Source organism: Oryzias latipes, chromosome 17 (genome assembly GCF_053564925.1).
Source record: "Oryzias latipes strain Hd-rR chromosome 17, Olatipes_Hd-rR_3.1".
NCBI lineage: Eukaryota > Metazoa > Chordata > Actinopteri > Beloniformes > Adrianichthyidae > Oryzias > Oryzias latipes.
In genome coordinates, this window is record NC_136253.1 from 21,379,559 (window position 1) to 21,407,477 (window position 27,919).

At 40.8% G+C, this 27,919-nt stretch overlaps 3 protein-coding genes across 3 annotated transcripts; 1 reads left to right on the forward strand and 2 right to left on the reverse strand.

The window, feature by feature from the left end:
* Positions 1-813: 813 nt before the first annotated feature.
* On the forward strand, positions 814-19,794 carry tmbim1a (transmembrane BAX inhibitor motif containing 1a). Its single transcript, XM_023964875.2, has 13 exons — positions 814-1,054; positions 2,297-2,443; positions 7,054-7,365; positions 12,839-12,906; positions 13,957-14,021; positions 14,096-14,149; positions 14,258-14,308; positions 14,395-14,434; positions 18,567-18,604; positions 18,691-18,778; positions 18,862-18,957; positions 19,030-19,083; positions 19,202-19,794. The coding sequence occupies exons 3-13, from the start codon at positions 7,059-7,061 to the stop codon at positions 19,346-19,348; spliced, it is 1,008 nt and encodes a 335-aa protein (XP_023820643.1). The 5' UTR covers positions 814-1,054; positions 2,297-2,443; positions 7,054-7,058; the 3' UTR covers positions 19,349-19,794.
* Positions 19,795-19,796: 2 nt separating this feature from the next.
* Positions 19,797-22,743, reverse strand: si:ch73-71c20.5 (DUF4748 domain-containing protein). Its single transcript, XM_004079011.5, has 3 exons — positions 22,591-22,743; positions 22,229-22,445; positions 19,797-20,228 (listed from the first exon to the last, which is right to left on the reverse strand). Exons 1-3 carry the CDS (start codon positions 22,622-22,624, stop codon positions 20,057-20,059), a joined length of 423 nt encoding a protein of 140 aa, XP_004079059.1. The 5' UTR covers positions 22,625-22,743; the 3' UTR covers positions 19,797-20,056.
* Positions 22,744-22,746: 3 nt separating this feature from the next.
* mcm6 (minichromosome maintenance complex component 6) lies at positions 22,747-27,752 on the reverse strand. Its single transcript, XM_004079012.5, has 18 exons — positions 27,526-27,752; positions 27,229-27,375; positions 26,666-26,776; positions 26,495-26,582; positions 26,257-26,418; positions 26,017-26,182; positions 25,774-25,922; positions 25,540-25,690; positions 25,318-25,459; positions 25,091-25,232; positions 24,681-24,788; positions 24,445-24,600; positions 24,242-24,370; positions 23,987-24,151; positions 23,781-23,904; positions 23,524-23,691; positions 23,296-23,435; positions 22,747-23,212 (listed from the first exon to the last, which is right to left on the reverse strand). The coding sequence occupies exons 1-18, from the start codon at positions 27,621-27,623 to the stop codon at positions 23,099-23,101; spliced, it is 2,460 nt and encodes an 819-aa protein (XP_004079060.1). The 5' UTR covers positions 27,624-27,752; the 3' UTR covers positions 22,747-23,098.
* Between the last annotated feature and the right edge of the window lie 167 nt (positions 27,753-27,919).

Below are 27,919 nucleotides of genomic sequence, written 5' to 3' on the forward strand. Positions count from 1 at the left end.
GTTTTAATATATTTCAACTGGACTTCAAATCATATTACAAAACAATAGAACAATAGAACAAAAGATAAAAAGCTACAAGAACATTTGATCTTTTAAAGTAACTACATATTTTTTTTAAAAAATATTCCTTTCTTCTATATGTTTATTAAGATAACGTAAACCTCTGGACTGTAAATGTTGATGTGCCAGTTGCACACTATTTGTAGTGTCGACATATTGTATTATGTCTAGTTGTTAATAAAGTTTTGAAAAGAAGACTTTAAGAAACAATTATTAGAGGGGTGAAGCTTGTTTTAAAAAGTTTCTCTGTTTATGTGCATACAGTTGGAATGGACTCACATATGACAAAATGTAGGACTGGTGTACTATACTTCATGAAGAAACAAATTCTTTACAATGTTTCTTTTTATTATAAGCGTGTTGTTTTTTTTAAGAAAGTGAAAACATCAAGCTGTATTTACTCCTTTACATTTTTAGTTTTGCCAAATTCCATTCACATAAATGTAAGTATACCCACATGAAAGCCTATTTACCTCTTTTCATTTGTGAAATCAAAAACATACAATTAAACTCTCAAAAATTCAAAGAATTTAAAACACTATAAAAACTTGTTTTTTATGTGAAAAAAATAATTTCGATAACTGGTGATAGACTGAACGTTCTCCCAAACTGAACTTTTACCCAAATGTGCTCTTTAATCATATTGCATATCTCATATACTGTGCACTACTAACCCCCCCCCCCTCCCCCCGTTCTTTCTTCTGATGTACGGATATTTTTGTTAATAAAGTTTGCTTTAAAAAAAGGCCCGTTGTCCAAACACATTACAGCGCATGCGTGGCAGCAGACACCTTGCTCGCCTTGGGCGTGTACCAGTGTACAGCGGATTCCTCCACCGCCCTTCTAGGAAAGCGTCGTTGGGACTGCTGCTTCGCATCTGTGTGTCGTTTGTCGGCCCTCCGGCGAAAGTTATATCAACACGCCAACATTTGGGAGTTTAAAATTAAACTAAAGAGTTGACGGAGATTGGAAGCAACGTCTTTTTTGGAAGTCGGTAAGTTTAAAAAAGCTGTAAAATACTTTTATGTTAGTCCAGGAATGACAAACACGTACTGGAAGACGGGTTAAAGTGTAGCTTGACTAACACTGAGTGAGTGAGTCACCGCCTGGAAAAAGAACTTCTTGTTGCTCTTAGTTTGGTCGTCAATAAAACTGGGTGGACTTCAGTCTAGTCAAAAAAAAAAGATTGTTTTAATTTTAAACTTGTCATTTTTTTCTTTTTAAGTTGAGAGTCATTTTAGTTACGCGTTTCCAGGAAACTTATAGTGCGGAAAAGCCCACTGTCGGTCTGGACTCAATGTCTTGGGAAACTCTTGTCATGTCATGGCGGATCTGTTTGTTTACATCAACTAGAAATCTGTAATCTTTACATAGCATAAAACTAAAATAGTCTTAGAATTTTAGTAGTCTTAATTTATAGAGTCAGACCATCCAACTTCTTAAAATATTTTCCATTTGTGTTCATCTACTTAGTTCATTCTACATGTTTAAAGCTTCCTCTCCCAGAGAAGCCATGCTAAGTCGCATTTTCGAGCTAAATGGGTTTTTTTCCCCATCGTCACACAATAACAACTTTGTTTCCAAACTTGTGCCTGTCTGTTAATGTCCCAGATAACATTCACGACTCAAAATAGTCCAGTGAAAGATTAATAGGATAAGTAAATGACATTAAAAGTGAACACAGTTTCCCTTTATGTTCAACACATTGTTAAAGAACCACTCGCTATAAATAGTGTTTTTTAAAACAAATTTTTATATCTTTATTGTGGCATTTTTCTGGCAATGGAGGACGTAAAGGAAATTGATAATAAAACTGCATTGTTGCCTATTTCTTTATTCAAATAGTCAGGAGCAGATGAAAAATTGTGCTTTGATAAAGCCTGTAGTAGTCATGAAGGTGCTGCAGCTCCCTGTACCGTATGGAGGGATATTTCTGCCACCACGTTGCACGCAAAACTTTCTACGTCGCAAGTGAAAATATTAAATTTAATTTTAAATTTGCTTTCAGTTAGTTTTTATTTTGCTTTCAATTTATTTATTTTTGCTTTCAAAAACTTTTTGCTTTTGCAAAACACGTTTTCGCATGAGTTGTTACCTAATCTCGCTTTTTTACTATCTTTGATTTTGCCGACATTAGTTTCAGTTTGACGTGACAAAGCTGCCATCAAACAGCTGCTGATTGGTCCAGAATCTAACCAATCAGGTGTCTCTGTCTCCTATTGACTGTGACTTCTAGGAAAGCGTCGTTGGGACTGCTGCTTCGCATCTGTGTGTCGTTTGTCGGCCCTCCGGCGAAAGTTATATCAACACGCCAACATTTGGGAGTTTAAAATTAAACTAAAGAGTTGACGGAGATTGGAAGCAACGTCTTTTTTGGAAGTCGGTAAGTTTAAAAAAGCTGTAAAATACTTTTATGTTAGTCCAGGAATGACAAACACGTACTGGAAGACGGGTTAAAGTGTAGCTTGACTAACACTGAGTGAGTGAGTCACCGCCTGGAAAAAGAACTTCTTGTTGCTCTTAGTTTGGTCGTCAATAAAACTGGGTGGACTTCAGTCTAGTCAAAAAAAAAAAAGATTGTTTTAATTTTAAACTTGTCATTTTTTTCTTTTTAAGTTGAGAGTCATTTTAGTTACGCGTTTCCAGGAAACTTATAGTGCGGAAAAGCCCACTGTCGGTCTGGACTCAATGTCTTGGGAAACTCTTGTCATGTCATGGCGGATCTGTTTGTTACATCAACTAGAAATCTGTAATCTTTACATAGCATAAAACTAAAATAGTCTTAGAATTTTAGTAGTCTTAATTTATAGAGTCAGACCATCCAACTTCTTAAAATATTTTCCATTTGTGTTCATCTACTTAGTTCATTCTACATGTTTAAAGCTTCCTCTCCCAGAGAAGCCATGCTAAGTCGCATTTTCGAGCTAAATGGGTTTTTTTCCCCATCGTCACACAATAACAACTTTGTTTCCAAACTTGTGCCTGTCTGTTAATGTCCCAGATAACATTCACGACTCAAAATAGTCCAGTGAAAGATTAATAGGATAAGTAAATGACATTAAAAGTGAACACAGTTTCCCTTTATGTTCAACACATTGTTAAAGAACCACTCGCTATAAATAGTGTTTTTTAAAACAAATTTTTATATCTTTATTGTGGCATTTTTCTGGCAATGGAGGACGTAAAGGAAATTGATAATAAAACTGCATTGTTGCCTATTTCTTTATTCAAATAGTCAGGAGCAGATGAAAAATTGTGCTTTGATAAAGCCTGTAGTAGTCATGAAGGTGCTGCAGCTCCCTGTACCGTATGGAGGGATATTTCTGCCACCACGTTGCACGCAAAACTTTCTACGTCGCAAGTGAAAATATTAAATTTAATTTTAAATTTGCTTTCAGTTAGTTTTTATTTTGCTTTCAATTTATTTATTTTTGCTTTCAAAAACTTTTTGCTTTTGCAAAACACGTTTTCGCATGAGTTGTTACCTAATCTCGCTTTTTTACTATCTTTGATTTTGCCGACATTAGTTTCAGTTTGACGTGACAAAGCTGCCATCAAACAGCTGCTGATTGGTCCAGAATCTAACCAATCAGGTGTCTCTGTCTCCTATTGACTGTGCTTGGAGGCAGACATGGATTTTGGACTCTATGTCGGCTCTGTTCTAACAGGATTCTGCCGTTGTCAACCATTCTGGCCCGTTTCTCTCAGAGTGAAACCCAGAAAGAGCAACAAAGCAGCTAAAACAAAACAGAGTTTTGAATTTATTTAGGGACCAGCGTGTTTAAAATGCCTGCAGCAGACAAAAACGTCTGAGCTCCGACTCTGTCCAGCCGGAAATAACGCTTTTTAAGATTTGTATGTAATCTGTTGTTTTATTTTAATTAATAAATGTTGAAATATTATGAGAAAGTAGCATTTGATTCATGAGTAATTTGTTTTAAACTTTGGACAAACGCTCACGAGTTCTAAAACATAAGACGCTGTCAAACATTAACAGAAAAGTTAAGAATGCTTCTTTTGCTAAATACAATGAGTCTGCTTTGGTGAGTCATTATTCTTTTGCTTGTCACAGCTGTTAATCTAATCCCAAACATATGTGCAGCATAAAATAATATGTGCTTTAAATCTTTTATTGTTCTGTTTTAACAAACAGATCTTAAAGAAAATTACACTTTTTTACCAATAATTTGCTCTGGAGGATTCACAGATTACACACAGGCCTTTTGATTTAGTGTCAGCAGATAAAATTTACAGTTTCAGGAATCGTCGGCCATAAATTCATAAATCTGACTTAATAAAAATTAATCAATGCTAAAAAAGGAAGAAAGTATGAATTATTGTTAAAATGATAAAAAATGAAAACGTCTTCATTCAAAGAGACAAAATTGAGGATAAAAAAGCTGCTTCGGTTTCTCTGCCTCGGTAGCAGACACCATGTTAAATAAATGTGGCGATTTCATTGGTTAGAATCTAGACCAATCAGCAGCTGTTTGATGGCAGCTTTGTCGCGCTAAACTGAAACTTACGTCAACAAAAATCAAAGATAGTAAAAAAGTGATATGACACACAACGCATGCAAAAATTTCGTTGGCTGTGGCAGTTTTATCACGCTAAGTCGAGTGATCAGCAAAAGCTAAGATAGGAAAAAAATTGAGATTTGATAACGATGCATGCGAAAACATGCTTTGCAAATGCAAAAGAAGTTTTGAAAGAAAAAAAAAAAGTTTTTGAAAGAAAATTGTTTTTTAAAGCAATTTCTTAAGCAAAATAAAAAATAATTGAAAAGCAAATATTTAATATTTTCATTTGCAACTTAGAAAGTTTTGTGTACATCGTGGTGGCAGAAATATCACTCCATAGTTCTGCTCCCCTCTAGATCCATGTATGTCTTCATTTTCTTCATCCGAGCTGGTATCTGGCTCTGAAATATACGGCTGGATAGCTCCGATTTTGCTCCCCATTGATGTTGCTCCTCTAATGTTATCTTGGGGTTGTGAGGGGCTGTAAGCTAGCGGGAGGGTGTGTAAATGGCTGTGTCCAAATTTGAGGGGTGCGGTCTTTCTGGGCTGCATTTGTAAGCTGCTGACGTCACAGAGCCGCAACAAGTGCTGTCTACATTCAACAACTCCTTCAAATGCGGCCAACGAATACAGCCTTTTTTCCCCCGATTTCAAGGATTGGTCTGGTGTATCCTTTTATACTGTAAATATCCCAAGATACAGTGCGGTGGGATCCGGAGATTTTCTGACAACAGTGGTGCGAGGCGTGACCCAGAGTTGGAGATATTTACACCATTTTATAATTACATCTCCAAGATTAAAAGTTGGATGAAACAAGCCAGGAAAATTTTAAGCTCCATGCCTGGTTCACTACTCCTCAGTGTTCAGGACTCACGGTTGCTAGGCGACAGGACATTTGCAGTTGTAACGGCTAGAATTATCTAAAGGCTAGACTGGTCCAAATTCACAGCCGTTAACATCCGGTCTACCCGCTCAATGAAGGACCCGGCCAACGTCGCCCGTGAAGGCCGTGCCCATTGAAGGATGCAGCCCTCGAATTTGGGCACATCCAAAGGAGGATGGGATATCAGTGGAGGCATACTTCTGTGCCAACGGTCCCGCCCACAACTCAGAGGCCAGTTTCTGACAAATTCCTTTCATGCTGCACAAACCTTGTCCTAGAAAATCACAGTTTTTTTGTTTGTGGCTAAAATTGGCATGATAATAAATGCAGTCTGAAAAAGAGCTCATTTATGACAGAAAATACGCTCAAAGCAGGATTTTCAGAAATGGGGAGAGGAAAGGGGGCGGGGTTGCTCTGTGCCAACAGTCCCACCTATAACTCAGGGGCAAACCATACTACTGCCGTTCTTGAGAAACTGTCCTAAAAAAACACTAGTTTTATGATTTTGGCCAAACGTGGCAAAATCATTATTAGAAGACCACTGGGAACGCTTTTAAAATATATCACAAGATGATCCGAGGGGGACTGTGCAAAATGCAAAGACATGCACAACTTTTTGATTGCATAACACAGTTCTAAGATCTAAAAGTTTTCAACACGCACTAAAGATCATGTCTCTGTGATAACAGAACAGCCAGAAAGGGATCTGATCTACGTGTTGCTTAGCAGCTGTAATTGTCCCACTCATTGTTTCCTGTCTGGTTGCTTGGTTTCTTTGATGTGATGTAACAGTTTACGAAAGAATGACCCAGCACTTGAATTCCTTCAACGTCTCCATTCCCCTAAAAGCTCTTTTAAATGTAAATACATGGCTATATTTAAACTCTTTTAGATGAACACAGCTCCCCTTTTTATAAAGCAGATTTGTAATATCTATCATATAAAGAAAACAATTCAACATGTCAAAGATTAATTTATCTTCTAGTGTTTTTGCTTCACGTCCCTTCTTTGCTTTGCAGGGTGTTTGTGTGGTCAGCATAGTTATTAACGGAAAATTACTTCAGGAGGTCTGTGCAGTGTTTTCCACAGCCTCTAGTGGGTTTTATGAATCACATTATTCATCGAAGCTGTATGTTAAGTGAGTCTGACTCAACCCAGGAGCAAAAGATCCAGTGTTGAGTCAGTAACCAGTCCAGGAGTCCCCTGTTATCCTGTATTAAATACAGTTTATCTTCATGTGAACTGATGTCTAAAGCAATTCAATGTTCTATCATTGCCAACCCAGAGCTGTCTGTGGATTATTTAATTTTGTGGTGGCACATTTTTGAAGAAACTTTGCAGAGAAGCAGTATCTTCTTTAGATACAGAAATCAGGATGAAGATGAAGTTCATTTGCAGTATTCATTCTGAGTATGTTGATGGTGTAACGGATAAATCCTTCTTACAACATAGTTTTATTTTTTAGTGCAGGAGACTCAAAGCAGCCCTACATTTAGCTTCAAACTGCAAGACACAAACAAAGATTTGGAGGTGGGATGCTGCTGCACCAACATTTGTAACAAATCCTCTTTTTGTCATCTCTTCTCATAGGTGTCATGTCCAAGTCAGACTATCCTCCGGACTACAACGCGAGCCACGGACCTCTGTACCCACCTCAGGGTTCTAACTACCCCCAGCCCCCTGCATATGGCTTTCCTAGCTATGGTGGTCCCCAGCCAGGCCCGCTTTCGGCACCATACCCCTCTTCTTTAAACGCCCCTCTTTATCCCGGACAGCCAGCAGGCTATCCCCCAGGCCCTTACCCCGGACAGCCCCAACCTGGTGGGCCTCCAGGCTACCCGAACCCACCTCCCATGCCACCTGTCCTCCCACCCACCATACCATCAGATATGATTAGCTCCGGTAAGCTGAGCTCTATCTGTCATGATTATCTATGGGATACATTTCCATTATTTTCATGAAACCATATTTCTTAACCCTTTAACACTGAAACTTTAGCTTCAATGTTGACATTTTTTCGACCACTGTGACTCTTCAAGCGTTTACGCAATTAACTTAATTCCAGCAGATTCTGAAGCAGACAAAAGAGACTTCACATTCACACTGATGACGTAAACAGTCGAAGAGTTATGGTATGTCACAGGGCATGTGTCATTTAGGTGCCACCGGCAGGATTTCTAGTGTTAAAGGTGTAGCCACCATTGTTGTCTAACCTGCAGGTTTGGGCAGGTCCTGGTTTCTTTGACTGCTTAATTTAACCCATTCAACTGGAATGCTTTAGGAAACCTTAAAAAAGGGCTTTTTATTTGTAACATTTTTTTATTAACACAAGAACTTTGTTGGTCATGGAGAATTTAGTTTACTTTTGTACGTTATAAACAATGGAAGGGCCTCAGTGTCTCCAGCATCTGGTCAAGCATTGAAGTCGCCACTAAAGGGTTAAAAAGCTGGTTTGCACATTCAGGTTGAATGATTCATTCTGACTTTTGCATCATCATTGTGTGACTCACTACGCTCTTTTAAAGTAATAGCTCAGTGCTGTGGTGCTAAAGCCATTACCCTTGTAACCAGAGCTCCTTTTTATAGAGCTGTTCCTTCCCGCCTCAGATGTGTGTTTTTGTTTTTTGCCTGTGCGCTCTGGGAGGTCCTTTACCTCAGCAGTGGGAAGTTTCATTCCCTCTCAGGTTTAAAAGTAAATATGTGAAAAATTTGAAATGGTAAACCGGAGAAGTTACCAAACAGTCACGTCTCCACTCAGCACACCTGCAGCTTTGCTTTCTCTAAATGTCGTCATGAAATAATCAAGACTGCTGCCTGCAGCCATTATGCTGCGTTTACAACAAACAGAATTTGCGCAGTAAATTCGTCCAAGAGGAGCTGGCCGCAGACAGGAAGATGGCGCCCAGAGATCATTAGCCGGAACCAGAAGCCCGGCATCAGAAGTTCAAAAAAAGACTCCTACCACACGAATTGCATTCAGTATGAACGTAGCTTTAAAGACTTCAATTTTTACGGAGCAGACGATGCACAACAGCAGCATTCGGTAGACATGTGCCACAAATTAAACCACATTTGCGGCCTTTTTTTTTTGTTCCACCTGCTGTTTTCAGCCTCGCATCACCATGAATAGAGTTGTAGCAAAGATGTTGCATTTTGTTTCCACAACTGCATTTTAAAAGGGGTTTAGTTTTTTTCTCCATAAACCCGGGTGACCTAATTTGCTGTTGGCCAACTTTATGTGTGAGTCACCAAATCAAGATACAGTTTTGTGACCTAACTGATCAATTTGGGAAGGATGAGTGACAATGGAACCAAAAATAACTGTCACCTTCACTTTCCATGCTTTCTCCAGTTCTTCTCTGAGTCCCTGGTATTTCTCCAGTTTCTCATGTTCCTTCTTCCCGATGTTTCTGTCACTTGGCACTGCCACATCCACCACAACGGCTTTCCTCTGTTCTTTATCCACCACTACATTGTCTGGTTGGTTCGCCATTACCATTCTATCAGTCTGGATCTGGAAGTCCCACAGGATCTTTTCTCTCTCATTCACAACCATTTTCAGAGGTGTTTCCCATTTATACCTTAGTTTCCGGCTCAGATTCTGCACACACATTTCTGTACACTATTCCAGCCACTTGGTTGTGGCGGTAGATCTGGGTCTGTCACTCTGATGGTCAGGGCTTGTTCCTGTGTTGGCAGGATGAGAGTTTCAATGGTGTCCTGTAGGCAGTGGCGGTTCTACCCTGAATTACTCCCCGGGCGAGACCCTCCCCAGGCACCCCCACCCCTCCCAGAGTCACAGCAGAACTTTGTCCCTGTCAACTGACATGTTTTATTGTCATTGAAATTGAGAAATTGATACAAAAGACATTTAGCAAAATTATGCACTGCATTATAACGGTTATCAGAACATAAAAAAATAAAAGAGCATAGGCATGGCAAAAATACAGTTGGGTAGGAAAATATTAAATCAAACACAATATTGAATAAATAATATAAGATAAATATTACAAAACACAAATCTTTTATCACACAAATAGCACGCTAAAATAAATATAACTGCAACACCATTGCACTAAGAACAGAAAACACTAACTAAAATCTAACCTTTCTAGCCTTCCTTGATGCAAACGCGTCAATAACGTCATCATCTGAAATCTGCTCCCCTACTGAATGATTGATACTAACAACGGCAAGGTTAGTGAGTCACTCCTGAGACATTGTTGACCTTAGGTATGACTTGATCAACTTGAGTTTTGAAAAGCTCCTTTCTGCTTGAGCCACAGTGACTGGCAAGGTGAGTGCAGTCCAAAAGTTGGGATAGATTTCTTATAGATCTTCATCAGACAAGTGATGAGCTCAAGGAGACTTAGAGTCGTTGATGGCAAGTTCTTGATTTCCTGACAAGCTCTATGCTGTTCAAATCACAGTTCCCTTCAAAATGCATTATGTCATCTAGTGCCTTGCATTGCTCTGTCAGCTCCTCATCTGCAATACAGGCCTTAAAAAAACATTTATGAATTGGATATTTGAATTGTCATGCTCTATATCAATTTCTACTTCAGAGAAGAAAAAATTAGCTCATGTTTGCTGTCTTCAATCCTTTGAATGGCACATTTTTAGTTGTGACCTGTTAAATTATGTTTTGTCAATATTCATCTTTAAAACTACCTACAGATTTATGAAAATTCTATTGACTGAAAATGTAACCCAACATTTGTAAATAAATAAAAAATAAACTTTAAACATTCAGGCTCAAAATTAACCCATAAATCCCCAGTTAACTGGTAAAAATAAAAAATTGTTTAGGCTGCCACAAATGATTATCAAAGTAATGGGCAATCTGAAGTTATTTGCCCCATTAGCAGGTTATGGTGGCGGCAGCAGCAGCAGCAGCATGCTACCATCACAGCTCATTTAACATTTATGAACTAATTATGCAACAAAAGACAACAACACCTTTGTGTTACATCAGAGCAGACAGACACATGATTCACAACTAATGTTACATGTTAAGGCAGACCAAACTTTAAGAAGAAAATCTTAAAAAATAAACAATGACGTTATTTGCAGCATTTGGGCCTACTTCAGTTTTGGTCATCGACCAAAAAAAAAGTTTTCATCGGCAACGTTGTTGCAGGGCCAGGTAGCATTAGAAAACCTGCATCTAACTATGAGGATAAACCCTTTTCTTTATCTTTTCTCTCCTCTTCTTATTTTCTTTTCTCTCTAAATTGGGCACCAAATGGCTTTGACCTTTTTTGTCCATATTTCAGATGTTTTTTAATGCAAGCGATTATGTAGCATAATTAAAAATAAAATTTAAAACCAGAAATGCTTTTTCATTTTCAAAATGAAGCTGCATTTTTTGACTCAAAATTAAAATGAAAAGGCAGTCCACCAAAATGCTTTTTCATTTTCTTCTTCAACACCGCTTTTTCTGTCACTTAATTAAAATGATAATGAAAATGGTATTTTACATTTCATTTTCAAAAGGTTCTCTGGTAAATGTGTAGCAAAATTAATTTAGAAATGTCTAATTTGACAATTAAAATGGATTAACAGAAATGCATTTTCATTTTAAAAATGAAGCTGCATCAAATGACTCTAATTAAAATGAAAAATCTATACTTCAAAAGGCTTTTTCATGTTTTACTTAGGAAAATGCAAAGAAGGAATTGCATTTGCATTTTCACATCCACCCTACGAATAGTGTTGCATAATTCAATTCCAAAGGAGGACCGCATGAGGCGGGACTGCTCCTACGAAGTCTTGAGAAGCTGTGTACATTCATCAGGAGAGCACAAAAGTCACAAAGCCCTCTCCTCTGCTGCTAACAAAAAGCTATAAGCCTGTCCGCACTGCTCCTAGCATGTGTCTCTTAGCAGCCGACACACGGAAATAGCAGTGACGTCATCGCCCCGCCTCCCCTCTGGAAAGGCGAAGTGGAATTGAATTATGACACACTGTTCATAGGATGGATGTGAAAATGCAAATGCAATCCCCTCTTTGCATTTTCGTTTTAATTATGACACAGAATAAGCGGTTTTTAAGTAGAAAATGAAAAAGCATCTTGAAGTATTGAATTTTCATTTTAATTTTGAGTAATTTGACGCAGTTACATTTAGAAAATGTAACTGCAAATGTAACATTTTAATTGTCAAAGTAGACATTTCTAAATGAATTTGTGGGCTATGTCAACCCCTGTTACCTGAGAACTTTTTGAAAATGAAATGTCAAATACCATTTTCATTATCATTTTAATTAAGTGACAGAATAAGCAGCGTTGAGGAAGAAAATGAAAAAGCATTTTGGTGAATTGCTTTTTCATTTTAATTTTGAGTCAAAAAATGCAGCTTCATTTTGAAAATGAAAAAGCATTTCTGGTTTTGACTTTTATTTTTAATTATGCTACAGAATCACTTCCATAGTTTTTGGCATTTAGCAATAAATGTCCTCACGAAGGCATCAAGTCCGTTGACTAAACTAACTGTCACCTTAGTGACAACATTGTTTTGTGTTCCAATATTTATTTGGGCATTTCACACAAAAAAATACCCAAAAAAGCATGATTTTTTTTATACCTTTATTAAAATTTAGGTTATAGAATGTCACCGTATGACTGACTTTTAAAAAAGTTTTATAAAGTAGGTCCACCCCCCGCCCTTGTCCCTCACATGGCCACTTAATTTGGAAGCAACCCACAGTTGAACTAATTCCCTGCAGCCCCTCCCCCTTTTCTTCACACATTTCCAGCAGGAGCGCATGAAGCTGCAGCCACGGGCGCCAATTCACTACATGGCTGCGCAGTCGCAGTTTTTATTTTTTCATCAAACACTATGCCGTGGCCCGTGACCGTCAACCCCCCCCCCCTGAAGATCATCCAGCCAGGTTTTGTGCATGTGCAATTGCGGCGATACTGCGTGCTCATCTCGCAGCCTGCGCCCTTCACCCCGCGCCCCCTCGCCTTCTCCTTCTTCACACACATTTGCGTCTTCTTCTCAAAGACGGGGTGGGGGCGCCGCCAGGTTTCAGGCTGTTACAAACTCTGTGATAGAAGTAAACCGATAGTGGTGCACATATTTCTTTTACAAGCGCTGAGCCACCGGCGCCACCCCCCCCTTCATTTTCTGCCCAGGGCAATTGTCCGTATTGCCCGTGCCTAATACCGCTACTGCCTGTAGGCTCAGCCATCTGTAGCCATTGGTAAGAGTTCTTGATATCAACAAATCTATCGACTGTAAAAGCTTCTTCAATCCATTATAGATGAATAATGAATTGATTTCTCTTTGTACCCGGCATTTCACAGATCATTTGGTGAGGTGTGTCTTATTTTATATTTTTGATCTCTAACCTAGCTCTTGTTTGATAACAGGAGAGGAGTTTGCTGCAAGAGGCAGCAACTGGGAGGATTTGAGGGTTCGGCACTCTTTCATCAGAAAGGTATAGAAAGCCGATTGATTCATCTGACCAGAGCGTTTCTTCCTTCACTGTTTTGTTTATGACTTTCGATTCATGAGCAAAATCAACCCCCCCCCCTCTTTTTGTTCTCCTCATTTATTTGAATATTTCTGTTTGATGGAGGGTTTTATATATAAAGAAAATTGAGCTTAAATTTTCCTTTCTGAGCCCCCCACACACACACACACACACACACACACACAAGCTCCCTGCTCCACTCTATACTGATGCATCCGCTTGCTGACAAATACATTGCAGATGTCTCCAACCCTGTTCCTCATGAGCTACTGCCATGCTTGTTTTGTAGTTAACCCACTTCAGTACGGTAATTGCTGAAAGCAACACCGGTACTTATTAAAGCAGGGTTAGCTGCAAAACAAACACTGCAGTAGCTCATGAGAACCAGGGTTGGAGACCACTTGGTTAACGTCGTCAGAGCTGGCATCCGGCTCAGACTGCATCTCTTGCCATTTTTGTTGCACCGCTAAAGTTATGTTGGAATGACTGTAAGCTAGTGGGAGAGAAAGTTCTCCATGATTTTATGTTTTTTGGATCATTGGGATCAATTTTAGAGCAAGAACTCTTTTAGTGTTTACTGTTCAGCAGACACACCCGTCCTGTTTGTTTCCCTGTTGCCATGGTGAATCCTTAAACTTGAGCTCCACTAATGATGGCTGTATCCGGTCTGTGTTTGGCTGACTGAATCATTCCAGTCAGCGCTGGTTAAACCGACACTGATGAGGCTTTCTTTTTAAGTCCTCTTAAAGTCCTCTTTCACCTCCTCAGTTTCTAAATGAAGCCTTTTTATTAAATAGGCTTCTGCCAAATACCAGCTGTGCATGTTTGTATTATATTTTGATCCTGAAAACCCTCTAACGAAATATATATTAGCTAAATTTTTGTTGTGGTTGAAAAAAAAAAGTGTTTCTGCATGTGTACCTCACGATTAAATTGAACTTCAATCATCATTTATCAGATGAATAATATCTTAACAGGTTGGTTTGATGTTGTCTGTCCTCTTGTCTTATTCAGGTGTACTTAATTTTGGCATCTCAGCTCCTGCTTACTACCGCCATTGTTGCCATTTTCACATTTGTGTGAGTAAATCTGTGTAGTTAGTGTGGTTGTGCGTCGGCAGTGCCGGCTTAAACATTTCCTCTGTTTCCTTCAGCCATCCGGTCAAAACCTTCGTAAGGGACAACCCGGCTGTGTATTGGGCATCATAGTAAGTCTGTGGGAACTCCAGCATCTTCATTGTTAGATGTAGGCTAAAGTAACCCAATCCTGCACACATTTATACCGGTACTTAAACTTTGTTCTTTTTTCATCTAAGTGCCATATATATAATCACCCACATTGTGCTGGTGTGCTGCAAGGGCCCCCGGTGAGTGACAACAAAACACATGGGATCAAGAAGAGGAAGTTCAGTTGAAGAAATACATTAATAATGTTTTCCTTTTTTCTTTGCAGGAGAAAGTATCCATGGAACCTTATTCTGCTTCTCATCTTTGTGAGTACAACTTTATTTTAAACCAGACTAAAAATATTCACCTAACAATGCAGTTTTTTCAAAAGCACTGTTTGCCACATGTCAGTTACAGGTTTATGTTTTATCAGCTCAAGCATCAAATTGAGATACTACGGTTTTATTGTGTTCATATAAAATCATATGAAACTTAGCCTTGAACATCTTGAAGTTCAGATACTTCCTTTTTGTTTTCATTAGAAAAGCTGTTGGGTTCAGAGCAGTTTAGTTTCCTCTGTCTGTTTGTTCCTCTGTCTGTTTGTTCCTCTGTTTGTTTGTTCCTCTGTTTGTTCCTCTGACATTTAGTGACTTATTGCATTTTAAGTTGGTGAAAAAGAGCACAAAACAAAACCTCCTCCAAACAATGACCAGGGTGTTTCATTTGTTCTTAAAAGGGCAGCCTGAAAACGAAAATAAAACAAAAAAAAGAAAGGTGTCCTTTTTTTAGCATTACTTAGTGAACCTTATATAACGTTATTCTATTTGATGCAAACATTTCTGAGACCTTATCTCATTAGCATGTTCCAAAATTTCCTTAAAACCCGGTGTATTTAACTTGGTCCACATTTACTGCCGTGCAGCTCATCATCCTTCCACTAGGGGCAGTAAAAGGGCTTTTCCTACTTATTTCAGAATGGCTGCTCCCATGACAGCCATGGCATATGGAAGCGATTGTGTAGCATAATTAAAAATAAAAGTCAAAACCAGAAATGCCTTTTCATTTTCAAAATGAAGCTGCATTTTTTGACTCAAAATTAAAATGAAAAAGTAATCCACCAAAATGCTTTTTCATTTCCTTCTTCAACACTGCTTATTCTGTCAATTAATTATAGTGATAAGGAAAATGGTATTTGACATTTCATTTTCAAAAAGTTATCTGGTAAATGTGCAGCAATTTTTTTTAGAAATGTCTAATTTGACAATTAAAATGGATTAACAGAAATGCTTTTTCAATTTCAAAATGTAACTGCATCACATGACTCAAATTAAAATGAAAAATCAATACTTCAAAATGCTTTCTCATTTTATACTTAAAAAACGCTTATTCTGTGTCATAATTAAAACGAAAATGCAGGGCTCGACATAGCCATTTGTCCGCTGGCCCGGTCCTGTTTTTCGAGCAGTGCGGACCACAAGACTTTACTTTTCACTTGTCCGCTCGGGCCACTAAAATATCTAACGGTTTATATATTCTTCACCTTTTTCAATAAAGTAAATTTTGCGAAAACGTGTAGATTTACCTCGTCTTCATAATGTAGTTTTTCTGCTAGTCCTGTGTTCAGACTTCAAGGGTTTCTATGGGAAACCTTTGATCACTTCTCCTTCTCTCCCGCCTGCGCGCGCTCGGCTTTCACTGCCGAGCACCACGCGGCACGCGCTCACTACTTTTTTTTTTCAAACTTTATTGAATGTAACAATTCAATACAAAACAATGTTAAACAGCAACAACGAAGGCACAAGCCAGTGAGTTATTATTACATTTGATTATAAATCCGACACCGTCACTGAAGAGAGACTGAAGCATGTCAGAGATGTGGAAGACATGGCAGGAATAGATAGGAATATGTTGGATGGAGTAGTGGGTATAATTAGTAGTATGGACAGCAAGATATTTAATGAATGCATTGAAGATGAAACTGTATCCACTAAGCTTTAAGCTGAATGTCAAAGAATCAAAGGCAACTCCAAATACCGGAATCTCAGACTCAAATGCAGTAGAATGTTAAACTACTTAATTTTGTTTTTCTGTACAACACTGTAAGCAGTAAGTATTTCTAGTTAGCTGAATGATCTCAGTTAGACCTGCACAATATGAGGAAAACTCGCGATATGCGATATCAGAGATTAAAATTGCGATAACGATATAATTTGCGGTATATAAACAAACAGCAAAATAACCAAATAACCATTCCCAGTTTAAAAATTATACTCCAAATGACCCACGTTGACATAGGTTACAAACATCTAACATAACAGGGCTCCATCTGATTGGTCAACAATGTGAAGGCGTCCATCCGATTGGTCAAATGCATTAAGGGATTTATTTGATTCGTTAAATGGTTCGAGCTGCCATTAGATTGTTTTAACACATTTAAGGTTTATGATTTATTGCGATATTTGCCGTTAGAAGCACCATGAAAACTTCTGAACTAGTGTTACCTACTACACTGCAGTGCTCTCTTCAAAACATCTGAAACAGACTAGAGCAGATTTAAGTTTGATATGGTCTATTTTCAGTCATTGAAAAGTGTAGAAATAAGTGATGTCACCAGAATGCACCAAATTGCACCATATTAAAAGTTTCCGGGGGGGCATGCCCCCGGACCCCCCTAAATTTGCAAGCACCTGCAGAGCGGCGGGTCCCGCTATGCGCGGTGTCGGGCCAGTAACTTTCAGGCAGGGCCAGTAAGTTTCAAAAACTACTGGCCCTGTGGGCCAGTGCAAATTTCTGGGCTATGTCAACCCCTGAAATGCAAAGAAGGGATTGCATTTGTGTTGTCACATCCACCCTCCGAAAAGTGTCTCATAATTCAATTCCACTTAGCATTTCCAGAGGGGAGGCGGGGCGATGACGTCAGCACTTTCTGTGTGTCCGGCTGCTAGCATGGCATGTTTAGCAAGTTTAGCATGGCGAAATTTGCTTCAGCTGTTGATGGGGCTGCAGCTGTCCTCAAACAGCAAAATCAACGCGAAGCTGCAGGAGAATATCTTCTAAATGTACTTATTACTGTTATGATTATTAAGGGCCTGCTCGCTCATAATGTCGATAACAACCCGAAAAAAGCATTAGCATTAGGCTAATGCGTGCTAAAAACATTGGAGGAACAGAACTCCAGGCGGCCAATCCAGCAATGAGAAACTTGGATGTGAGTATGTGGGAATTAAATCAGCCTTTATTTTGTCTGGACACCACTGGAAACACAAATTCATATGATGGTTGATAGGTTCTAAGGTCTTGGAGCAGCATTTCCTCCTCCTGCTCTTCGAAGCTTCCCTGGACAAGCTTTCTCTCCGGGCTAGCGGGCCGATTTAGCTCAAAGAGCAAGTCCGAGGGAGAAGCTTCAACCGTGCGGACAGCGGGGCTTCCGAAGGAGGCTGTGGTCCCAAACTCCGGACCGCAAAAGGCAGAAATGCTGCTACATAGTCCAGAGAAGCTGTGTACAATCATCAGGGGAGCAGAACCGTCACAAAGCCATCTCCCCTGCCGCCAACACAAAGCTGATCCTAGACATGTCTGTACCTCTTACCAGCCGGACACACGGAGAAAGCACTGACGTCATCGCCCCGCCTCCCCTCTGGAAATGCTAAGTGGAATTGAATATTGCGACGATGTTCGCAGGGTGGATGTGACAACACAAATGCAATCCCCTCTTTGCATTTTCATAATTATTACACAGGATAAGCAGTTTTTAAATATAAAATGAAAAAGCATTTTGGTGGATTGCTTTTTCATTTTAATTTTGAGTCAAAAAATGCAGCTTCATTTTGAAAATGAAAAGGCATTTCTGGTTTTGACTTTTATTTTTAATTATGCTTCACAATCGCTTCCATAATGGCAGGGAAAGTTTGGCCAATTTACAAAACTTTATCGCGAGAATAACCAATGTATTGTTTGTTGTTTTTCCGTTTTTTTTTTTTTTTTAACCACCACTCAGTGTATTCAAAGAGTGCAAAAAATGTGTTGATAATTAAAATGTTCGTATCAAATTTGAGATGTGTGGGTAAATAAGGTACTTTATTTCCCTCAAGACTCATGTTGGTATTTTCCTGTTTCAGGTAAGAATTTAACAAACCACCAAAAATATCATAATTAATATAATTTAGGTCTCGTTTAAATTTTTATTTATTTATTTGCAAAATGTTTTTGAGGATGTTCATCCGAAAGAAAATCTTAATTTAAAAAAAAAAATTGAATTTTTCAGTCAATGATTTGATGTAGTGGGCTTCACAGGGCTAATCAAATCTTCCAGATTATCCTGGTTTGAACGTTCCATACGTCTACCACAAATCTAACAGTCTTTAAATCATTATGACTTAAAGGAATCCAGAATTACAGGTTATTGAATGTTTTTAGTAAAAAGCTGCTTCAAACCTTGTTTTGTTTCTGTTACAACAGACTCTGGCACTGTCCTACATGACTGGAACCATATCCAGGTAAAAATGAAGAAATAAAAACATCAGTATTTGCCAAAAACCAGACAAGTTGATGTCATTGATTTTATTTTTTCTCTTTTGCTTAGTTTTTATGACACAAAATCTGTGTTCTTGGCTCTGGGGATTACTGCCGTTGTCTGCATCGCCGTCACCGTCTTCTGCTTCCAGACAAAGGTGTGGAAACTGCTTCAACCGGCTTGCATATATTTGCTCAGCAGCATGCGGTTGACACACTGCTCTGGGATTTCAACATCTAGGTTGACTTCACCAAATGCCAGGGCCTTTTCTGCGTGCTTGGGATTGTTGTGTTTGTGACTGGGATCATCGCCGCCATCGTGCTGTCATTCAAATACGTGAGTTTACAGCTGATGTGAACCAAAAAAAAAGGTGTTTCTTTGAGTTTAACCCTTTTTTTGTGGTTATAGATCCTTTGGCTGCACATGCTCTACGCCGCTATCGGGGCAATTGTCTTCACTCTGGTTAGTCTTTTATTGATTTTTTTTTTTATAGTAGCTTTCAATTTTTTCTCTCTCCATTTATTCTTGCTGCATCCATTCTCTAATCGATCTCATCCAGTCGATTGTTTGTGTCTTCCAGTTCCTGGCATATCACACGCAGCTGCTGATAGGAAACAGGAAGTACTCAATCAGTGAAGAGGAGTACGTGTTCGCCGCGCTCTCCATCTATGTCGACATAGTACAAATCTTCCTTTTCCTGCTGCAGATTATTGGCGCCTCCAAATAAGAAATTCAGATGTAGATCAGAATCTGGGTTTGAGGAGAAAGCATTAAGTAACAAAAACTATTTTATTTTCATATTCGTTTATAGATTAAAGGAAAATGTCTAAGGGCTAAATATTTACCAATGTAAATGAAACTTTCATACTAATTTTTTATTGATAATTTAGGCATTTACAGATGTGTATATATTTCAGTATAAAGCTAGAATACAACCGTTTACTTGGTAGTAATGCTTCTTGTATATTGTTAGAGATGACGGTTTAACTATCTGAAGGAAATTAAGTATGTAGATAATCTATTGAATGTGTTGGAACAGTTGTTTGGAGTTATGTTCACTTAAATGCTTTTTTTTTGACTGTTTACAGACGGTATACTACATTTATGGTGTTTTAGGCTGTTCTCATGGTTCCAAATAGACTGTACTATGAAGAACAAAGTTATTTTGAGTCATATTTTTGTTTTTGCATTTATTCTCATAAATGGTCAAAATGAGCAGCAGCAGGAGGGGGGTTCTCTACTCAGGAAAACACAATCAAAACCAAGTCCAGTTGTGGACCTCAGACACAGTCGGAGGCTGAGCTGCTGAAAATCCAAGTTATCAATAAAGACACGCCACTGCTTGTTCGTATCAAAAAAAATAAATGATTTAAATGATCTTTAAATATACTCTTTAAAACTTAGTTTTAATCTTTTGAATCCCATCTGCATCACGTCACTGGTCCAGTTTGACCTCTTTGGTTTGGTGGCGGTAGCGGCTCCCTTCATAGTCTCCTTCATTCGACAGTTTCATCCTCTGACGGACTTTGAGCTGCTTTAGTCTGTTTTTGTCCACTTGTCTCTTGGCAAGAACAAAGGCGATGATGCCGCTGGGTAGACCTATAATCCTGCACAGACAAACAATTCGGTCAGCACACGCACAGATGTAAATCACAAGTCTTGCAATGCACATGGCTTCAAAATGTTTTTTTTTTTTTTTTTTCTTTTTCAAATGAACAAAAATCTGCAGAAAGAACATCCTGGTACAGAACTCATTTGGTTTGCTGGTCTGTTAAGACAAATTGATGCTCACAGTGGTGGAAACAATGTAACCCTTGTGCTATCCTACGCCCTTTCAACCTTTTTTCTTCAATGGTTTGTGATCCTCACTGGTGTCCATGGATTACATGAAATCTTTCCACCTTTATCCACCTTTGTCATGGTAGGGAGAACACGTCAATGTAAGGGTGGGGTCATCTAAGATAGTACAAGGGATAAACTGCACATGATCTCTGACATCACCCATAGGATTGTAGGTCAGCCACACTGACAGGTGTTTCTTCCACCCAACATAAAAACATGCTGAAAATGAAAACGTCACCCACCTTTCAGTTAAACAAAAATGAAATAAAAACACCCCTAATCCACTCATCTGATTTATAAAAAAAAGAAAAGAAATCAAATGATTTAAAAAGGATGTTTTAAGGAGGGAAGAGTTTCTGGTTGAGCCCTCTAACAAGTTTTAGGAGTGAGAGGAATTGGGGTCAGTTTTTACGAGGAAGAAAAACGTTATGGAAACTTTGTAAAGGAAAAGGATATTAGCTCTTCAGACATGAGCTCAAATTTGAGCTAACCCTCTACATGGAGTAATAGGGCCCCAGTTGAGCAGAATGAACTACTGTGGTAATAAAACCTGAGATGTGATGTTCCACACATGTGGACGCCAGGTCTTAAGAGGTTTATATGTTTACAGGAGAACAGAGAAGTTCAGAAGAGCTGTAATGTGTCTTTGTAGAGAAAACATATGACAGCACAGTCTGGAGATGTATGATAGCTAGAAAATAGTGGTGGGATATCCTGAAATAGTGACAAAGGGGTTCAAGGTGGAGGTAGTTCACCACGGATTAGCTTTGAGCCTCTTCCTGTTTGCTTGTTTGACAGATGAAGTTAGACAGGAACCTCTGTGGACCATGATGTTAGCAGATGACTAGTGAGAGCGGGTGGAGGAACTTCTAAAGAGCTTTGTGTAAATGAGAGACACTAAAGGGGGATGGTATGGTCCAGGGAGCAGAGACGGAGAAGGAGGACAACTTCAAGTAACAACAGAGCAACACATTGTGGGAAAGAGGTGAAAAGGCGTGTGTAAGCAGGTTGGAATGGATAGAGGAAGGTTTCAGGTGTGATCCGTGACAAAGACAGTCAGCGCAAATGAAAGGAACAGTGTGGAAGACTGGTGAAAAGCAGCAATGTTGGTTAGGAGGCAGAGATGAAGATCCTGAGGTTTCTTTTTGGCAGTGATGAGGATGGAAATATGGTGGCCCAGAAGGGTCACAACACATTAACTTACCACACACAGGAATGAATCCAGAGGAACACCTCATGTTAGATGTTTTGGAGATAAATGCAGGAAAGCAGGTTGAGATGGTTCAGAGGAGGAACAGTGAACACATGATGTGATGAGAGCTACAAGGAAAGGAGGCCTACAGGAAGGCTAAAGATGAAGTGGACTTGGATGCGCTCAATGGGAACTAGGAAAATGCTAAGGACGGGTTTAGATGGAGGCACAGGATTTGCTGTGGCACCCCCTAAAAGTGGCAGCTCTCAAATATTAATAAGTTGCACATTGAAAAAGATCTTAACATCTTAAAATAATGTAAACAAATACAGTAACCATACTCTAAAATCAAAAATCAAATGTAAAATTATCCAGGATGCGACGCGATTCTTAATGAAACGCCACATGCAATCAATGACTTAGCAAAGTGACGTCATGTGTTCTGTTTTTATTAGGTACAATTAAATAATTATTAAAAATTTTGTAACGCAAGCAGTAAGAATATCCAGGTTAACAACAATTTCATTTACTTATTTCTTGCTGTTGATAGTAAAAGGAAGGATTGGAACGTACCAAGCGTAGCCTATACTCATCATGGGGTTCTTCGCCTTTCTGCTGGGGATGTATTCAGGTCTCTCCGTAGTTTCCTCCTCGGTTCTCCCGCCAGATGCGTGTTCTTTCGCTGAACCCTTCGGTTGCGTCGTTGAGCTGCACATCCAGGCAGCGGGGGAACAGTTTATGGCTCCCCTGCTATGTTGCATTAGTATCCTCCCGGGGACACGGTACAGCCCTGAAAGACAAACTCGTTTTTTTTTCATATTTTGATGCACAACTTTGCTCAAAGGCTATTAGTCGTAAAGTCTTGATGAACAAACACACATAACAACCAAAAAACATCCCACATAGTAAACTTAGGATGGTAAATATCACTTTACCTGCAATAGCGTCTCGAATCAGGTGGTACGCCATGTTTGTTATGAAATGTCGCACATGCGCAGTTACGTATCAATTTCAAGGCACTGCCACCTACCGTTCAAAACAAAAATTACACCATACACAAAGAACCCAAGACAACAAAAAAGTTCAGAATATTTGCTTACAAATATTTTTATTATTTAAACTACCATTTAATTTCCATCATAACACACAAAACATAACTTGAAACCCAGTCTTTCAAATGTGACATTTGAATTGAATATATATACTGTGGAAAGCTTTCAATTTAGGTTACACAAAAGTCAGTGAGTTAGAAAAAGCAGCGGAAACCTATTTACAGTTTATTCATCTTGAAAATCCCTAAACGTTGCTTTTTTTTGTTTTTCCCTTGTTTTTTTTCTTTTTAAATAGCTGAGGTCAACTCGAAAAATAAGTCCAACAGCATTTTAGAGGCTGCAATGTAAGAAATCCATTGAAGCATCAATGATGGAGGATGATGCAGACAGTTTAGTCCTCCAGGGTGTAGTTGGGGTTGACAACTAGAACAACTTCCTCCTCCTCTGTGCTCCCAGACTCTGAGCCCTTCAGTCCTGCCTGGGACAGCTCGATTAGGATATGGTCCTAAAAAAAACAGAAATTTGAAATAAATTGACCGGTTTGTTCTATAACGTTTAATTATCTAAAACACCAGGAGGGTTACTCACATAATGCACCAGCCTGTGGATCACCTTCTCTATCAGGCCCTTCTTATTGATGAGCTCCTCCTCTGAGTCGATCTCTGACTCAATCTCCTTCAGATACCAGTTCACCACAGCGTTTTTCTTCAGCTCCTCCTCTTCCTCAGCTGCAGCACAGATGACAACGTTAAAACAAACAAACAAACAAAAAAGGCAAATGCAATGGGGGGGACCGTGAAAATCCAGAAGCCGTACCCTCCTCCACTCTGCGCAGGTGAAGCACCAGCAGGTTGGAGATGCGCTTGTACTCGGAGAACGACAGGCGGAGGGACGGCTTGGACTGAGCGCTGTGCTCCGAGTGGCCGTTCACATCCTCCATGTGGCCATTGACGTGACCATTGACTCCATTTGGAACATTGTTGCCTAGAAACAGGAGCGCTCATGAAATACAAGGTAGTGCTGCCACCCCCCCCCCCCCCCCCCCCCCGTATTGATGGGGAGCGTGTCATCACCTTCCTCCTGTTGCTCCTCCTCCTCCACTTCGTCCTCCTGCTCCAGGTTGATATCAGGAGTCTCCACTCGGATGATAGACTTGTTGAGAAGGCGGAAAGCTTCCTTCACATGTTTGGGCTGCACCTGAAGTTGCAGAGAAAAAAATGTCAGACAGAAGGGCGACGCAGGAAACGTTCCAGGTGTTTCGTTTGAGTGAAGGCCGTACCTCATCGCAGCAGTGCATGCGCGCCATGGCTTCAGAAAGGCGAATCATGCTCTCCAGCTGCCGAACGGTTATCCTCCAGGCAGACTTGGAGACGCTTCCAGTGCTGTCTCGCTGGCGGAGGCGCTTGTACTGCTCCACAATGAACTCCTCAGACTCTTTGGAGATCTGGAAAAGGAGGGGACACACTCCAAAAATTAAGGAGTCACATTTTAGGGTTTAATACCATGAAAAATTAAATTGAAAAAAAGCACACACCTTTGGTTTAAACTGTCTGGCAAAAAGCAGGTATCTTCGAATCTCATCCAGAGAATAAAGCCTGTCCACGGACTCCTCCACGCGCGAGTGAAGGTCCACGATTCGTCTTGCGATTGCGTAATCTGTGACCTGACATCGGCGAGGACAGAGGTTATGGGAGGGGGGAAAAAGACACGACAAAACCCTTTCACACAAAATCACACCTCATTGCAGTCGTCCACCAGGATGAAGAAGAGGTCAAAGCGGCTCATGATGGGGGCGGTCAGGTTAACGTTCTGCTTCAGGCTCTTGCTGCGGTCGTAGCGGCCGCCGACGGGGTTGGCTGCAGCTAGGATGGACGTGCGGGCGTTCAGGGTCGCCTGAAACCGCAAAATCCACCTATTTACTCCCCTCACCAGCCTCGCTCTCCCCTTTTTATCTCAAGGCTTTGCAGCATTACCTTCACTCCGGCTTTGGTGATGCTGATGGTCTGCTGCTCCATGGCCTCGTGGATGGCCACCTGGTCTTTGATGTCCATCTTATCAAACTCGTCGATGCAGCACACCCCCTAAAAGCAGACATATGGACGTTTTTTTTTAAATAAGCCTTCCCAGTGGTCTTTTAATACAGATTCCAACTTAGACGAGGAAAGCAAAAACGTAACATGGATCCATGCAAGTAGATGCATCAGAATGGAGGAAACCTATCATCAACGCAATCTTTTCCAAACTGCATTTATTTCGTCTGCTCAAAACAATTTTATTTAAAAAAATACTCAGAAATGCAATTCTAGGCTTAATTTTCTTTCCATCATCAGAAAAATACAAACACAAAGTACATCAGAGTGTGTCTTTAACCCGGATGCCTTACGTTATCCGCGAGCATCAGAGCTCCCGCCTCAATGACGAACTCGTGCGACTCTTCGTCCCGGACGACAGCCGCCGTCAGACCTGCGGCGGTGCTGGCTTTCCCGCTGGTGTACACCGCTCTGGGAGAGAACTCCTCCACGTGCCTGAACACAAACGACCCCGTTACTTCCTGAAGTAGTTCACCTTTAAGCGGTTCAGCGGCGTGTTCCTGCCGGGCGCGTCACGCACTTCAGGAACTGGCTTTTTGCGGTACTCGGGTCTCCGACGATGCAGACGTTGACGTCTCCTCTCAGAGAGGTCCCCTCCATCGTCGTCTTGGGAACGCCACCGAACAGCATCAGCAGGATACCGCGCTTCACCTCGTCATTTCCTACAAGATCAGGCAGCAGATGTGACTTTTGTTTTTTAAAAACAAAGGAGAAGCGGTAGAACAGAGGAGGTAGAACCAACCATGGATGGTGGGGAAGAGGCTGGTGCACAGGTTGTGGTACAGATTCTTGTCCTGACTCATTTCAAACACTTTCTCCCATTCTTTTTCTGTCATCTGACTCTTGATGCTCTCAGCTGTCTGTTCTTCATCACGAAGCTCCTTCCCACCGAACTACACACAATTATTCACAGTTATACGACTGTTGGAGCCTGAAATGTGTGTGTGTGTGTGTGTGTTTGGGGCGGAGTTCTTACTCTTGGGTTGGTCGGTGCGACGTTGCAGGCTAGAAAAGCCAGTCGGTACGACAACTCCCTGACTCCCAGAGCTTTCAGTCCCCTCAAACCCTCCGCCTCGTAGCCCTGGCGCCCCCCGCCCACACGGGAACTGGTTTCAGCTCGCAAACCTGACAACAAGACATTCAAAACACCCAACCGTGAAGGGTCAAAGTTCAAAATGCAAAAGTAAAAAGGTACAGTTCACCCACAGTGAAGTCTTACCAGGAGTGCTGAGCTGAGAGACGTCCGGCACGACGATGAGTGTCCCGGTGAAGTCGCAGCGATCTCCGGCCTGGGCCGTCTCCACAGCCTCTGCCCTCAGGACGACCTCCAGCGACCGCGGGATTGAACCCCGGGGCAGCTCTGCTTGCGTCTCCTGGATACGCACCTGAGCACACAAGTATCACCCTAAATCAGACACAGAACAGCGACCAGCTGCACGACCGCTCCATCACACACTACCTTCTGAAAATCAATGAACTTGGACTTGTGCGTGTCGAGGTGGAAGCGGGAGCGATTGCTGCAGACGGGGTTTCTGCAGATGGTGGGGGGCGAGTACTTGAACTGCTGCGGGACGTCTTTGATCACCATCTGGCAGTCCATGCACACGAAGGTGCCGCTCACCTGCAGCCGCAAGGCATCCATCATCGACAAGTCCACATTTCTGTGATGAAATGTGGTCGTTTAGGGGGAATCTTACCAGCTCAGGGTGGACTGGGTGGGTCCTCACCACCTGACAGCTGATCTTCACCAGGGTACCGATCCGCATGGAGGACAGCTCACGGATCCTGTAAAGGACACAGAAAAGACCGTCGATTTGACCGTCTTGATTGACATTTATGAACAGTGATAGTTCCTGCATCGCTCTTACTTGTGTCTTGTAGGCAGATCCTCGATGGCTACGTAAAACTCTTTGGTGAGCGGCACGTTCCCGTGATCTCGAGCAAAGTTGCGCACTGCTCTGCACAGGTACGGATACACCCTGAAAATGCAGAAGTCCGACTTTAACACAAGCGGCCCCCTTCCAACCAAAAGCTGTTCTGTTCCTTCATGAAGTAACAGATCAATAATGTGCAAATACAAAATACAATTTACGCACAACTTGAAATGACAGCAGCTAAAAACGAACTATGCTTTGCACCAGGGGTTGTGAGACGTCACGTCTTCAGATCAGTGGGTAGATGATGCATTTAAATGCTGCTAGAATGCTGGGTCATCAGAGTTTTAAACTTACTTTGTGAATAATATCTAGTAAATACTTGACATTGTCAGCTGTCATTACAAGTTGTGCGTAAATTGTATTTGTGCGTTTTTAAATTCTTTACATTTGTGCATGTGAATACACAAAATGACCTTCAAATCAAGAATTACACACACAGCACATACACACACACACACACAACTCCAGTGGGTGTATTTGCTCTCCATACTCGCCTGTAGTACTCCTCCTGGATGGTGGTGGCCAGCTCTTGGTTGAAGCCCTCCAGGTCTGTGAAGCTCACCACCAGAGTGTTCCTCTCAGGCCTGATCAGCTCTTCCCCCTCCCGGAGATACTTCACCTCCCCATCGGCGGTCTGGAATCTGCACAGAAGCAAAACTAACCTTAGACTCACTTTATAACCAAGAAAATCTAAATAAAAAGAGGTGTTTAAGCAGGCGATCAACTCGTGATTGACTTGTCAAGGCCGACAACAAAGACTCTTCCTGCTGGATGGATACTCTGATACTCACTCCTCTAAGAAAGCCTGGAATAACTTCTGACATTTCTCCGCCAGCTCGTCCTTCACCGTCGTCCCGGCATGCTCCGCGGTCGCTGTAGCAACGTCCATCCTGCGCTGTAGCAAAACTGCCTCAGAGATTCAAAGGAACACTCCGCGTGTGGAAGGAAGGAGGACACGGTGGCGAGCACAGATCTTCAGTCCCAACAACAGAAGGCGGTTTCGCGCGAAAAGTGAGGCCACGTGACGTTTGGCGCGGTTTTTTCGTCCTATCGGCGCCACGGTGCGGAGTCACTCGCAATATCAGCCAATTAAAAGCGAAACATTGAAGTGACGTAGAAATAGGGGCGTTTCTTTGACTGTCCCTGCGGGATTTTTTTTCTTCCCAGAGAACTTTATTTAAAACG

Bases quoted from the DNA above. Each gene is read 5' to 3' on its own strand.
- tmbim1a (XM_023964875.2), top strand. From the start codon at position 7,059: ATGTCCAAGTCAGACTATCCTCCGGACTACAACGCGAGCCACGGACCT. The intron at 12,907-13,956 runs GTATAGAAAGCC...TGTCTTATTCAG, and splicing joins GGCACTCTTTCATCAGAAAG to GTGTACTTAATTTTGGCATC. The intron at 18,958-19,029 runs GTGAGTTTACAG...TTGTGGTTATAG, and splicing joins TCGTGCTGTCATTCAAATAC to ATCCTTTGGCTGCACATGCT.
- si:ch73-71c20.5 (XM_004079011.5), bottom strand. From the start codon at position 22,624: ATGGCGTACCACCTGATTCGAGACGCTATTGCAG. The intron at 22,446-22,590 runs GTAAAGTGATAT...TTTGTCTTTCAG, and splicing joins GATTCGAGACGCTATTGCAG to GGCTGTACCGTGTCCCCGGG. The intron at 20,229-22,228 runs GTACGTTCCAAT...TTGTCTGTGCAG, and splicing joins ATGAGTATAGGCTACGCTTG to GATTATAGGTCTACCCAGCG.
- mcm6 (XM_004079012.5), bottom strand. From the start codon at position 27,623: ATGGACGTTGCTACAGCGACCGCGGAGCATGCCGGGACGACGGTGAAG. The intron at 25,460-25,539 runs GTTGGTTCTACC...CTGATCTTGTAG, and splicing joins CCTCTTCCCCACCATCCATG to GAAATGACGAGGTGAAGCGC. The intron at 23,905-23,986 runs GTACGGCCTTCA...CTGCAACTTCAG, and splicing joins GCATGCACTGCTGCGATGAG to GTGCAGCCCAAACATGTGAA.